Source organism: Carassius carassius, chromosome 14, assembly GCF_963082965.1.
Source record: "Carassius carassius chromosome 14, fCarCar2.1, whole genome shotgun sequence".
NCBI classification, from domain to species: domain Eukaryota; kingdom Metazoa; phylum Chordata; class Actinopteri; order Cypriniformes; family Cyprinidae; genus Carassius; species Carassius carassius.
This window is the reverse complement of record NC_081768.1, coordinates 19719316-19733422: the sequence shown is the minus strand read 5'-3', so window position 1 is coordinate 19733422 and position 14107 is coordinate 19719316. Positions and strand designations below refer to the sequence as shown.

The 14107-nt window shown below is 44.0% G+C and overlaps 1 protein-coding gene across 1 annotated transcript in view; it reads right to left on the bottom strand.

Moving 5' to 3' along the window:
• The window catches only part of zswim8 (zinc finger, SWIM-type containing 8), a 50638-nt gene that overhangs the window by 7898 nt on the left and 28633 nt on the right, over positions 1 to 14107 (bottom strand). Inside the window, exons 20-24 of the mRNA XM_059566511.1 lie at positions 7036 to 7259; positions 6439 to 6930; positions 5901 to 6081; positions 4417 to 4587; positions 3961 to 4080 (exon numbers count right to left, since the gene is read on the bottom strand). Of these exons, the coding sequence (XP_059422494.1) occupies positions 3961 to 4080; positions 4417 to 4587; positions 5901 to 6081; positions 6439 to 6930; positions 7036 to 7259 (1188 nt within the window). The remainder of the gene's footprint in view (positions 1 to 3960; positions 4081 to 4416; positions 4588 to 5900; positions 6082 to 6438; positions 6931 to 7035; positions 7260 to 14107) is intronic.

The following is a 14107-nucleotide window of genomic DNA, read 5'->3' as shown; positions in this document are numbered from 1 at the left end:
TTACTTGGGGAAAAAATGGAAAAAACTAAAATATAAGTACATAAACCGATTAATCGATTAATCGTAAAAATAATCGGCAGATTAATCGATTATCAAAATAATCGTTAGTTGCAGCCCTAATGTAGACATATCTCCATTCAAGTAACAACAGACTATGATAGAGCTCCCGCTAAAAGTTTTTAAAACTCCACCTACGCCATAGAGCATCACAGTCCCGCCCACAGCCCGAGAGAGCTCTGGTGCCGGAAGTAAATTTCCCATTCATTTCTCCCATTGACTTTCGGAAAAATCCGTATCTAAAGAGTTTTAGAGCATGTGTGAGGATAACCAGCTACGGCTGAACTCATAAGCATATAACATATCATTTCGAGTGAAAAAATTAAGAGAAAATCCAAAAAAAGTCAAAGGTACAAGACTGTGTACATATTTTCATTTCGAGCGCAGGAACTACTCATCCCATAAACCACCGCGCCTCATTGAATTCGACTGAAGCCACAACCGCGAACGAGCCTTTTGAGCGACTTCCAAATCTGATGATGGCCGCTCGCTCGAACTTTTTCCTCCAGTGAATTTTATTTTATATAGTGAATGTATTGAATTTACAATCGTGTAAATAAATAGTGTTTTATATAGGTATTGTGTATTGATTTTTATATTTATCATCGTGTATTTTATATAAAAAGTGAAAAAGTGAAGTGACATTCAGCCAAGTATGGGGACCCATACTCAGAATTTGTGCTCTGCATTTAACCCATCCGAAATGCACACACACAGAGCAGTGAACACACACACACACACTGTGAGCACACACCCGGAGCAGTGGGCAGCCATTTATGCTGCGGCGCCCGGGGAGCAGTTGGGGGTTCGATGCCTTGCTCAAGGGCACCTAAGTCGTGGTATTGAGGGTGGAGAGAGAACTGTACATGCACTCCCCCCACCCACAATTCCTGCCGGCCCGGGACTCGAACTCACAACCTTTCGATTGGGAGTCCGACTCTCTAACCATTAGGCCACGACTTCCCCTATTGTGTGCGTGTGTGGAAGTTGTTAACAATAACGTCAACAACATGGTGCAGTGCTTTGTACCTGACTGCAATCACCGCTCAGTCGTCAACACATGTCGTTGCCATTACACAAATGTTCAGTAAATGCACAAAAAGGTATGCCTAGGCTAAATATTGTTTTGACAGTGGCAAATGCTTGATATGACTCATACCATATGAAGGCTACAGTAGCCTAGCTAAGTTACCAACCTCCCTGCAAAACTCTCATGGCAGCCAAGGAGATCATGATTGCACTGATAAGTCTACCGTGCAAAAACGCAACACTGGTTTTTATTTTATTTATTTTTTTTATTAATGATCTTCAGTCTTCACGGACCTTCGCGGGGTTTAACCAGACGGTTACACGAGCTCCACCAATCAGATGCATCACTGTGGGATTGTTCAGGATTGTGGGTAATGAAGTACTTAGCCAAGACATCGCGAAAAAAAGGCATTTATATCAAAACAAGGTTAGTGCCCCATGATCCTTTTGCATTTATATGAGCATATACTATCGCTTAGTACAGCCGTAGCTGGTTTAAAGTCTACCATGTATGATTACGTTTTTATGGCTTATACCCCAAATGTCAATGCAGAAATTGCATTGAATTTTTACTTCCGGCACCAGCCGTGGGTGGGACTGTGATGCTCTATAGCGCAGCGCAAATCGCGTTGTATCTGAAGGGCAACGCTGAACCCAGCGGCAAGCGCCGCGCATACCGCGTCCTGTGTGAAAGGCCCACTCTGTAGTGGAAAACGTAGGTTTTAAGAACATGCTTAATGTAATTGAGCCCCGTTACAATATTCCTTCACGAGCCCATTTCAGACAGACCGTAATTCCTGCTTAGTTCCAAAAAACATAAGCCCTATAGAGAACCAATTGAGTAAAAACACACTCAATATAAAGAGTTATAGAGTTCCATATTGTAATGACCCGTAAGTCAGCACTGGCAGCCAGGTGCATCATGGGTATTTGTTTAACGTTCAATTATGGGTTATTTAAGCAAGATGGTTGAGTTCTTGTATTAGTAATGTTATACATGTTCATGTCTGAGTTAATTTGAGTTGATTCGGGTTCATTTACTGCCATGTTATAAAAAAGGGTGACTGTCACCGTCATGGAGAGAGATGTGTAGGGGAGTGACTTGTGATATGGCCTTGCCTGTGTAAGTTTGCAAATTGAGTTCCGAATTAAAAGAGTAACAGACACTACTACCTCCTGTTGGCTGGTTTGTTAATAACTCTCCACACACAGAGACACTCACGGTCGTGCGGTGTATGGGACGCGAGTGCTCGCTCTGCCCGCTCTTTCGCGCCGTATAGATGATAGCACCCTGCTAGCCATTAGGTTAAAATAAACAGCCTAGCTTAGCTCTAGTTAGCTCACGGTAATAGAACAACTGTACGTTGTTACAATATAAAAAGTTACATCTTTGTATTTGTTCATAACTACTACAATAATATAACATTTTCATTTTTTTTATAAGGAGCTGTTTTTGTTTTTTTTTATAGCATGCTGCTAAAAAACACTATAGAAGATGGGTAAAGAATAGCTCCATCATTGTTCAATTTAAAAAAAAAAACATACTTTGTTAGTTTTAATAAATAAAACATTTTGTAAAAATCAAGGAAATTTATCTGCCAATTTTTTCTTTTTGCTGTATCTAAAACGTACCGAACCGTGACACCAGTGTATCGAACCGAACCGAGAATTTTGTGAACCGTTACACCCCTACTATCTTCAATGTAAAAAAAAAAAAACATACTTTGTTAGTTTTAATAAATAAAACATTTTTTAAAAATCAAGGAAATTTATCTGCCAATTTTTTCTTTTTGCTGTATCTAAAACGTACCGAACCGTGACACCAGTGTATCGAACTGAACCGAGAATTTTGTGAACCGTTACACCCCTACTATCTACATATAATAAACCTTATATTGTTGTATTAGCTTTGCATGTCCCATGCCTTTGGATGCAGTTTAAGAAAATATAGAACAGAAGGGCCCAAGGTATTTACTACAAAGGGCCAAAATTAAAACCTGACTGAAGGCCGTGGGCTAAAAGTGTTACATTATATAAAATTAAATAATATTATCTCCATTTCAGTGCAAAAATAAAATGTTCAAAGAAAGATACAACAAATGAAGATGTGCTTCAACTTAATAATTACACAAAGGCCTGTTATTTAGTTAATCTTGAAAGCATCATGCCATTACATTTTATCATCAATCAACAGCCCTGTAATTTCATTAGTCAAGTTACAATTTAAGTGTGCTGACATTTAGTATTAAAAAGCAAATTGGATGTTTCACCACCCTTGTGTGTGTTTGTTATGTTCCAGACTAGAGCAAGTGGAGAATCTGGAGCAAAAAGGGGAATTTTCTGTCACCCTGATGAAGGCTCTCATGCTGAATAGTTGATATTAAAAGAAAGTCTATACTTGAATGAGCAGTTATCATTTTTTTTCTTCTCTTAACTGGCACCGACTCCAGAGGTATGCGTTTGCTTCACCATTGTAAAGGTCCATGTCATTACCATCGTCTTAAGCTATTCTTCAACTCCATTGGGGACCATTAGGAAAGCATCAAGAAACAAACTAGCCATTTCATAAAAAGCCTAACCTGAACATGGCAAAACAGCCTACTTCTACATTTTTCAATTGTAACATTTAGGCCCATGAAAACTGGCACCATGCTGTGATCAGCATGGGATGAAGCTCAGTGTAAGAGGAAAGACATCAGGATGTCAATAACTCTGCTGGAGACTCTCTGTAGACCCACGTCTCCTCTCTTATCCGCTGAAGGTAAGGTAAACTGCTAACATATCATTTACAGTCTCCTTCCAGCTATTACAACAGGTAACAGAAAATGGACTTGTTTTTCCTAGAAGACATATTACAAAGATATGTGGGCATACCAAGACGCGCAGCCAGGCCCAACAGCCACTTGACGTCTTCGGTGTACGGGGGGCTACGGGAAAAGTTGTTTGGATGATCGTTGTGGGCCCTCCTTCCCAACATCTCCAAGGCCAGCATGCCTAAATGAGGACAGGAAGATTTCACCATCAACACTCTTGTTCTGTATGACACTGTACTGTATCATGTACTGAACTGACACATGCACCCAACGTCCTACTCTCCAGGATTTATGAGTACTCATAAAACTGAAATCATGCCTTTATTAATATTTCTCACTGTGAGAGTTCTTTGTCAGTCCTGCAACATGGACTCAACCGATCTCTCCCTCACCTCTCTTGATAATTAATCACCACAATTCAGGACCAGATGGATCCTAATGGGTGCAAAACAGCAACATAAGGACAGGCAAGCCATGCCCTAAAGGTTCTATGTAATTAGAAATCAGGCGTCCTTACCGACTCTGTAGGCCGAGTGGAGGTAGTGCAGGCCCTGCTGGCTGACTGGTTGACTGTGCTGCTCGTCTTCCACAGGGAAAGGTGTGCTGACCAGTGAGGCGGGCTGGGGCGAGAGTCCAGGAAGAGAAGCCCCCTGAATGGCCTGGATGGTGGCGCCTGAGTGTACTCCTCCTGCCGGGCAAAACATAAAAAAAAAAGGTGAGAGGAGGTTTCACGTGATTGTCTTTGAATTTGCAAACTGTCTGATAGTTTTGCTTTCCAATAATCTCTGGTGAACTTGTAAGGACAGTAACAAACTTTTGTCTGCACTGGACTAAAGGTGCACTAAATAATCATTTCACTGGCCTTGAATTTTTTTCTATATTCTATTTTTTGTTATCAGTGCCTTTGTAGAGCTTTGCAAACACAAACATCTCTTCTTTCTGCACTTCACCTCTGCTTTAGCTGGTTTAATAATCTACCTTTCTGAAAGAGACTTGAAATAAGCAATTTGTCATCTCATTTTAAGTCACTTTGGATAAGATCTTCTGCTAGCTAAATGAAAAATGTAATATCTGTCATTCATAAATATTATTCCACAACTGAAAGTGTCTGATAATTAGGAGTGGGAATCTTGGGCATCTCACAATTAAATCCAATTTGGAGTGACAACCCAATTCTACAACAATTCCTGATTATTCTGTCATGCCAAGATAATTGAGACATCAAGTCTTTTAAACTGTTAATACAAAATCCACACTAAAGCCATTTTTTTGGTGGTGGGTTATTGCTTGTTGCCTTTTTAAGGGCTGTGCTGTCATTTTGAAAAAGCAAATACACTCATTTACATTCCTTATGAATGAGCTATGAACAAAACATCAAATATCCATCGAATTAAATATTCTTTTGTTAGAACATTGTTCAAAAATACAACTAATTACATGGATTTGCCATCACTCCTACAGCAGTTGTATGAGAAATACTCACACAGCATAGCAGTTAACTACTTTTCCAAAATTTCAAGGTAATATAAGACAGTCTTACAATGTATAAATTATTTTTTTAAATAATTTATATATATTTTTTGTTAATAACTGGAAAAACATCACAGTCTGTGAAAATAGTCCATTAGTTTTACATGAAACCAAATCTAAAAAAAAAAGATGAAGACTAAAGAACTGTTATTCCCCCCTCAACTCTACTCAGAACTAATTTGTTCTCAGAAAGCCCTGTTTTGAGTTGATCATATTATCTCAACATGGCACCCACTGTGAAGAACCACCCTTACATGGGGAAAAAAAACAGCTATTTAAAGGCCTGATTTGACTCATGCAAGTATAAATCATTTTAAATACATCAGATGACAGTACTATTCTCATTTCTGGCAAATTGCTGCAAATGTGAAAAACCTTGCATTTATTCAGCATTCATCTAAATAATGTTTGATATGTCCAAAAATGTGTCTTCATGTTAAGTTGGAATCAAATCTAACTTGTCGTTCTTACCTGCCACAGTAGTGCTAAGAGGCAGGGCTGCCTCTGTGGTATGGTATGGGTGGACAGCGATCTGAGTCATGGACGGCACTGGGACTCCAGGGAAAGTGACAGCAGTTGCTGCCATAGGAGGATGAGGGCCAGTAGCCACAGAGAATGGGTACTGAGCACCAATAAAAGCAGGGTGCATTCCCTGAGAAGACAAACAGACGCTCTTAAAACCTGGATGATACGTCTTCCTCGAGTCATATACCTGCCGTTGAAAAATTAAAAAAGCCACAAAGGTAAGTTAATTCAAGGGAATAGTTGTACAGATCATCATACACATATAAATAAACTGTAAGGGGTCTCTCTCCATTCATATTCTGCCAGGAATGTGGCACTATGCATCACTGACTGCCAAGTAAGAGTCTGCACTAGTGCTTAAATTTAGTATTTATCACCTTCAGTTAAACGCAGACAAATAATATTAGAGACAGAGATAAAAATGCTAAGCACAGATAACTGAAACCCATAAATCAGATCACAAAGAAAGAAAGAGAGCTCATACTTGTGGGTAGGCCGCCCCAGACACAGGGAAGACAGCAGGACGGGGAACATGCTGAAGGGGGTGACCCAAATACTGCGGGGTGCAGATGGTGGGCAGATGGGTTTGGATGGTGGTGTAGGGATGCAGGCCTTGCGTGTGTGCCATGGCTGAGCCCGGCAGCGCGTGTGACTGGAAGATGGTGGAGCCGACAGAAATGACAGGAACTACAGCGGCTGCAGTCACTGTTGTAGTTACAGCTGCTACACCTGAAGAGTCCAAGACACCCGTGTTATCCAGGATACCACAGATTCCCTCGGGTGGCGTTCTTCTTGCTCCACCATTGGCCCCACAGCGGCCAGACCCCTCTCGCTGGGCCCCAGAGCCTCCACCCACTGTTTGCTCATACAGCCAATACCACTGGTGAGCCACCTCAAACAAGACCTCCGGATAAACACCACCTCCCTTTGCAGCCTCCTCAACTGCCATGCAAGCCTTCTCCAGCATCATATTATCCTGAAAAGAGAACAAGACAGAAAAGTGTTCTTTAAAGGCAACAAGCAGGTGATAAAAATGTGCAGATAATGATGTACAATGAAAGAAAGCTGTGCTGGACGATACCTGCTCCTTGCACTGCACCAGGGCTCTCTGAATCTCGTTGGGATTGAGGGCGTGAGCATGAGGCAAGCAGCTCAAGGCTAGCTCTGCCGCAGCACGCACCATATTGGGATCCCGTGCTCGTGATGCACGGTCTGCGAGTGATGCCACCTCCGGAGGTGTGAGGTGCCCATCCCAGCATTCCACAAGGATGTTGAGGGCAGCACTCCCAATCTCCATAGCCTGGCCTATGAAAACAAGACACAAGAATTTAAAACCAAACAGAAGGCAGGTTTGCCCACCTATATTCTAGCATACTGTATTAACTTCATTATCCATCTATCTTATCCATCCAACATCTCTGCATCCATATATATCAACCAATATATATCCATCGATCCATATATATCAATTCATCTAAAACGATTTCTACTAGGGTGCTTCGATCAGGATTTTGAGGCCGATCACAGAAAGCAGTATCTGCCGATCCGATCACCGATACAGATCTTTTTGGAGCCTTCTTTTTATCATGTACAATTATTTATAGTGATGATCCAATAAAGATTTGTAGACATTTATTCAGGGCCTCTGTGACTTGAGGATTTTTTTTTTTTATATGAGGGATGGAGGTGGCCATTTTTTCAAATATATCTCTCTCTCACCTAAATGTATGATCACTATATTTTTGTTTTTACAAATCGTGTAACTGCTGCACAATAGCTTACACAGCACAAACCTAATTTTGTGAGCTGTTTGCAGTGCGTATGTAGTCCATGTGTGGAACAGAAGCAGCACGAATCAGTCTGCAACTGATCCAGGGCTGTTTACCACAAACAACATTTATCCATTATTTTTATTTTAAATCCAAACATTTTTACGTAAAATGCTTTTTCAACATTGTGATTCTTTTATACACAGTACAGTAATACAATCTTTCATCGATTATTCAATGCTTTTTACTTTTGCATTTACTTTTAGATTTATATATTAAGTTAAAAACATTTAAAACAAAAAACAAAACATTTAAATAGGATAGGTCTTCCTCTGTAAGAATCAGCCCAACAGACAAACAGCTGATTGCTCTTACGAAGTGTACGTGTTCTCTGAACGTACATATGCAGAGTACGAACAGGACATAAAGTGTGCAACCTCTCCTGCTCTGGGGATGCAAAGGGTGGTGGATGAAAAGCTAGCAGGTTCACTGATTTAACTGCCCCAGCGTGATCAAACACTTTGGGTACGAACGCGGGGTTAGTTCTAAAAGTGACTTTTTGAACACCCGGAGCGAACATCACCCTTTTTGCTGTAGTGAGAGCGAGCAACAGAGCCGTCTTTAGAGCTAGTAGCTTCAAGGCAATTTTATCAATGGGTTCAAAAGGGGCTTTTGAGAGCGCGTTCAGAACCACGGACAGGTCACAGGGCGGGACCAGCAGCTTCGATACTGGGTGTAACCGACGTGCATCTCTCATAAATCGACAGACAAGAGGGTGCTGGCCAATAGTACCCGAGTTAATACCCATGTGACATGCCAAGATAGCCGACAGATAAACCTTAACCGTAGAAAAGGCTCTGCCCTTATCTAGAAGGTCCTGTAAAAAGACCAGCACATCCGAAACTGAACACAAGAAAGGAACAATGTTCCTTTCTGCGCACCAACCCTCAAACACCCTCCATTTGAGATTATATAAAGAGCACGTTGAGGCAGCCCTCGCGTTCTGAATTGTCTCAATCACTTTTGGAGGTAACCCAGCTGCATCCAGATTTAGCCTCTCACAGGCCAGGCCCAAAGAGCTAGTTTCTGAGGGGAAGGGTGAAATATTTCCCCCCGTGCTTGTGAGAGATCCCTGTGCGCTGGTAACGGCCATGGCTGTTTGTAGAGCAGTTGCGCAATCTTCGCCACCCAAAGTCTCCCCGGCCAGTATGGCATGATCAGAATCATTACATGTTTTCGTTCCCGAACCCTTCGTAGTGTCGGCTCGTTCAGGCTCAATGGAGGGAAAGCGTAAAGTAATACGTCTGACCACTCATGGGTTAGAGCATCCACACCCAACGGTGCATCGTTGCCCACCAGAGAGAAGAACAGGGGACATTGCGCGTCTTCGCACGATGCGAAGAGATCTACGGCGGCCTGGCCGAATCTCTGCCACACTATGATCGTAACTTGGGGGTGGAGTCTCCACTCCCCGTACAGAGGATTCCCTCTGGACAGTAAGTCTGCTCCCCTGTTCATTATTCCTGGAACATGCATCGCACGTAATGACAAGAGGCTCCTGCTGCTCCACATAATCAGGTCTTTCGCTAACAAAATGGAGCTTGTGAGAACGCACTCCTCCCTGTCGGTTTATGTAGGCTATCACCGTTGTATTGTCTGTCCTGACCAATACGTGATGATTCTTGAGAAAAAGCACAAAATGTCTCAGAGCTAGTAACACTAAGTAGTTCTAGAAAATTTATGTGCTTCTCTCTCAGTGCCGAAGACCAAACTCACTGTTCTTCCCTCAAACACTGCCCCCCAGCCCATGAGAGATGCATCTGTTGTCACCACTTTCCTCAATAGTACAGGACCCAGAGGACGTCCTGTCCTGAGAAAAGACTGGGCTCTCCAATGACAGAGAGCGCTCATGCATTCTGGTGAGACTCGCACTCTGAGGCTGAGACGGCTCGTGGGGCAAATGCCCTGTGACGCTGTCCAGTTCTGAAAATCCCTCATTCTCAGCAGTCCCAGGGGAACCACTGACACTGTTGAGGCCATCAGACCCAGTAGTCGAAGACACATTCGGAAAGAGACTAAACTCTCTCGTTGAAAGAGGGAGAGGCAGTTGAGAAATGTTTTGATGCGCTCTTCTCACTGAATTCAACCTGAGACCCAAGTAGACTATTTCCTGTGAAGGAATTAGACAACTTTTCGTTTGGTTTATCTTGAAACCTAATCTCTCCAGATGCGTCACTAGTGTGTGTGTGTATCGCTCTCTGCTTGATGCGGAGATGGTGCGCAGATGAGCAGATCGTCCAGATATGATGAAACTCTGACTCCTCCGTTCCTTAACTGTGTCAGAGCCGCTTCCACACATTTGGTGAATACCCTGGGTGCTAAAGCCATGCCAAAGGGGATTCTTATATACTCGTATGCTGTGCCCTGATAAGCGAACCTTAGATATTTCCTGTGAGCAGGAAAAATATCTATGTGAAAATATGCGTCCTGGAGGTCCACTGAGGTGAACCAATCCCCTTGACTAATACTTTGACACAAAGTTCTGAGCGAAAGCATTTTGAATTTGTATTTTCTGAGGTGTTTGTTGAGGACCCGTAAATCTAAAATGGGACGGAGACCTCTCCCTCGTTTGGGAATCACAAAATAACGGGAGTAGAAGCCCATCTGGCTTTTCTCCATTGGAATCATTCTTATCACTCCTTTTCTCATTAGAGAGGATATTTCTTCCTCTAAAACCTGAGCTGCTTCCCCTTGGGCCACTTAAATCACCACTCCATTGAACCCAGGAGGTTTTACAGCGAACTGAAGTCTGTATCCTCTGTCTATCGTGGTTAAAACCCAGGGATGAACTGCGCATGCGCGCCAGTTCTCCGCTTGAGCAGCGAGTGAGCCCTTCCCGGCTTCGCTCACTGGCGGTGCTGTGGCGAAGGGGGGGAATAACGCTCCGTCGAAGGAGTTATATTTGTTATTTTTTGTGATTGTTTTTCTTTTTTGTGATATCTTTTTATTTTCATCTCGCTCTGTGCCCTCGGCCCTTGGCCTGGATGCAACAGAGAAAACTTTATTTGTGAAGGGATGCTTACACACTTTTGTCTTTCCTCCCTCAGAACCAACCTCGTAAGTGGAGGGAGAGACAATTCTTTGGGGGGCGCCAAGTGAACATGTGCCATTTTCCCGCAAACACTGGACTTTGAACTGCCCACATGAACACTTTGCACATTTAGATTCCTTCTCCGTTTCCCCGCAGGAGGGAGAAAGGAATCGTTTTGAAGGGATGGGACAGAGAAACCCTGAGTGATGTCTCCAAACCCTTCTTGTTGCCGAACTGATGTCTCAGGTCGACCGCCTCTTTTTGTTCCCCTGAGGGGGGGCCGACCGGTGTTTCGCTGCTGCGGCTGCGAACGATTGTTTCGGTTTCACGAAACCAGGCTTTGACTGAGGGCCCGCGCTTCCCAGCTGTTGTGGCGGAGCAGGACGGGAAGGTTGATAATCCGAATGACCTCCTCTACCTGAAGGCCTGAAATTCGGACGGCTTGGGTGATAAGGACGAGCTGCCGGCTTTCTGGGGAGACAGACCTCGAATGCTTCTCCCTCTTTTTTACGCAGGTCACATTGCTGACGCATAGCTGTTACCGTCGCGTCGAACATGGCCTTCGGATCAATAGGGGCATCCAAAAACTCCACTTTTACTTTGTCAGAGAGGCCTGACAAACCCAGCCATAGCGATCTCTCTCCCACAACCGCTAAGCCCATACTCCGACCGAAACTTTGAACTGCTCCGCGGGACGTGCGCAGGTTTAAATCTGCAATGACACATATCTCCTCCCAGAGCGCTGGGTTGGGAGAACCGGAGTCCAGCTGCCGCCCCATCTCCTCTAATAACTCCGCTTGATAGGCTGTAAGGAGGGACATCGCGTTCAAAGCACGTAAGGTCAGTGCAGAGGATTTATAAATCTTTTGAAAAACAGAGGCGGCGAAGCGCTCTGTTTTCTCTGGCAACGAAGCCCTGGTTGAAGAGAGCGCTGCCCTGCGGCTCGGATGCAAATGATTCGCCACAGATGATTCTACAGGGGGAGGATCTGCCATCCCCAAATTCTCCATTCCCTGGACATCTAGCCTCAAGAAGCCCTTAACCGGTACTCGGTGGGAAAAAGGCTTATCCCAAAACCTCTTCATTTCAGCCACACAAGCCAGGACGGCTGGAATAAACTGCCTCGCTGGAGGGAGACATGACGGAAGTCTCTTTCCGTCATACAAGTCTCTTTCAGCTCCTTTATCTGCTGGTTGGGATGGCCAGTCAATCGACAGTCTAGCCGCGGCCCTGCGACAGACCTCGATAAGATGTGTATCCGTCTGCACAGGGGAGGGTGAGCTCTCATCCTGTGCACTCGGCGGACGCGACTGCATCGGGGGAAGAATAGCATATTCATCATAGTCATCCTCATCCTCGAGGATGGTCGACAAAACTTCGTCATCATCATCTTCCTCTCCCGCTAACGGATCTCCAAACAGCGGAGGAAGGATGGGTGACACCTTCTCCATCATCTCACCCCAGGAGCTGGAGGCCTGTGGACAATCCATCGGTTCCTCTCTGGGTTGAGCAGAGAGGCATGGGTCCGACTTCCCAGCTACTGCAACGCGAAGCCTTCGCTCTCGGGTTTTGACCGAGAACTTGGCACAGTGGCCAAGTTCGTTCAAACTTGGCACAGCCCTCGGGGTCGTTCAACCCTGCCTGAGCGTGTTTAGCACCCAAGCAGGAGATGCAGAGACCATGTGAATCTTTCGCAGAAATCCACATTCCGCACGCACACGGATGAGGAGGACGGCCCTGTCCTCCGGGGCTCTCCGGCTCTTTTGCAGTGGCCATGAAGCCTGCACTCTCTTCGTACGGTAAGCCCACCACAACGTGACAGCTAGTACGGAGCTGTGCTGCGACAGAGAGCCCTTTTCAACTTTTTTTGGTGCGTGGTGAGCGCGCCAAAAACTAGAAAAAAAATAAGTAGAGAAACTTAAAGTAGAAAACTCGCCTTGACGCATTAGTTATCTTACTCTAAGTGTTAGGTCACTCGACAAACGTTAAGAATATATTGCGTTTGGGACGTTACCTTGCGGCTCCGTCGATAAACTGTTTAGCAATAATTCCCCAAGTCTGCTGAGGACAGCTTCCGAAATCTTCACGGGGAAGAGAACGAGAATGACGAAATGGCAGGTAGCTGTGGTTTATATACAGGGAGCAGGACTCCCTGATCGCTGCAGCGATTGGTCTGCCATGGTTGGCAGACATGGTGTTATTGGTGCTTCCGCGATCGGCCACACCTGAGGCGGTCCCATAGTGAGATACCGAACGAATGTTAGAAAGAGAACTATCTCTGCACTGCTGCAGATGCGCCGCTTCTAAATGCACTGCCAGACCACAACCGTGTGTGCAGGGTAAATGCTTTAATCCATTAACATGAGCGTGGAAAAAATACACACCACATATGCACTGCAAGTGTGCATGAGCGCACGGTCTTCAGAAAAGCGCATGAGCATTGAATGGTTTAAACCATGAAGAAATGCTATTTCTAAACTTAAGTGACAACGCGACACTGCCGTGATAGTGTATGGGACAATTTCTGTGTCGACTTTGCAGCATGCAGCTCGCTTCTAGTGCAGACGCGACGTGATTTGAAGCCACTTGAATTTTGAGAGAGAAAGAGATCGTGCGGTGATTCATTCACGCTGTTTCTGAAATTATTTCTCACAGAAGCTTCTAATTACTTAATCAGTTATTTAATGAAGAAATGTGAATTGTACCTCACGTAAAGCATTATAATTATTTCAGCCGCACTGGACTAGGGTTGTGCCGATAGACGATAGTATCGTGTATCGACGATAGTCAGAGATATCGACATAAGCAGATTTCTCTGTCGATAATCAAGACGATATTAGGCTCATTTTCCTATTAATGTATTAGATTATAATAATGATAACTATTATTTTTATTAGGCTGCTTATTAAAATAAAACTGCCCAGCTATTTCATTTCAGCATCGCATTTCACACACACACACAGCGTGTGCGAGCGCAGGAGGACACTGAAACTGTCCGCCTTGACTCTGATAACTCGTTAAATCCATGAAATGAAAGAGATAGAAAACGACGAGTTGGTGTCCCACACATTTAATGGCTGCTACACGACAACACGCTCTTCTCATACATGACAGATTAATAAGGGGCCGTTCACATATCGCGCCTTTTGCGCGCTCAAGTTCGTTATTTCCAATGTAGGCGCCCGGGGTCACATATATCTATCAATCTCCTGCTGATTTTGTAAGTTTGCCCACTTAAAAAGAAACGAAGGGTCTGAAATTTTTATGGTAGGTTTAACGTATAGAGACAATAT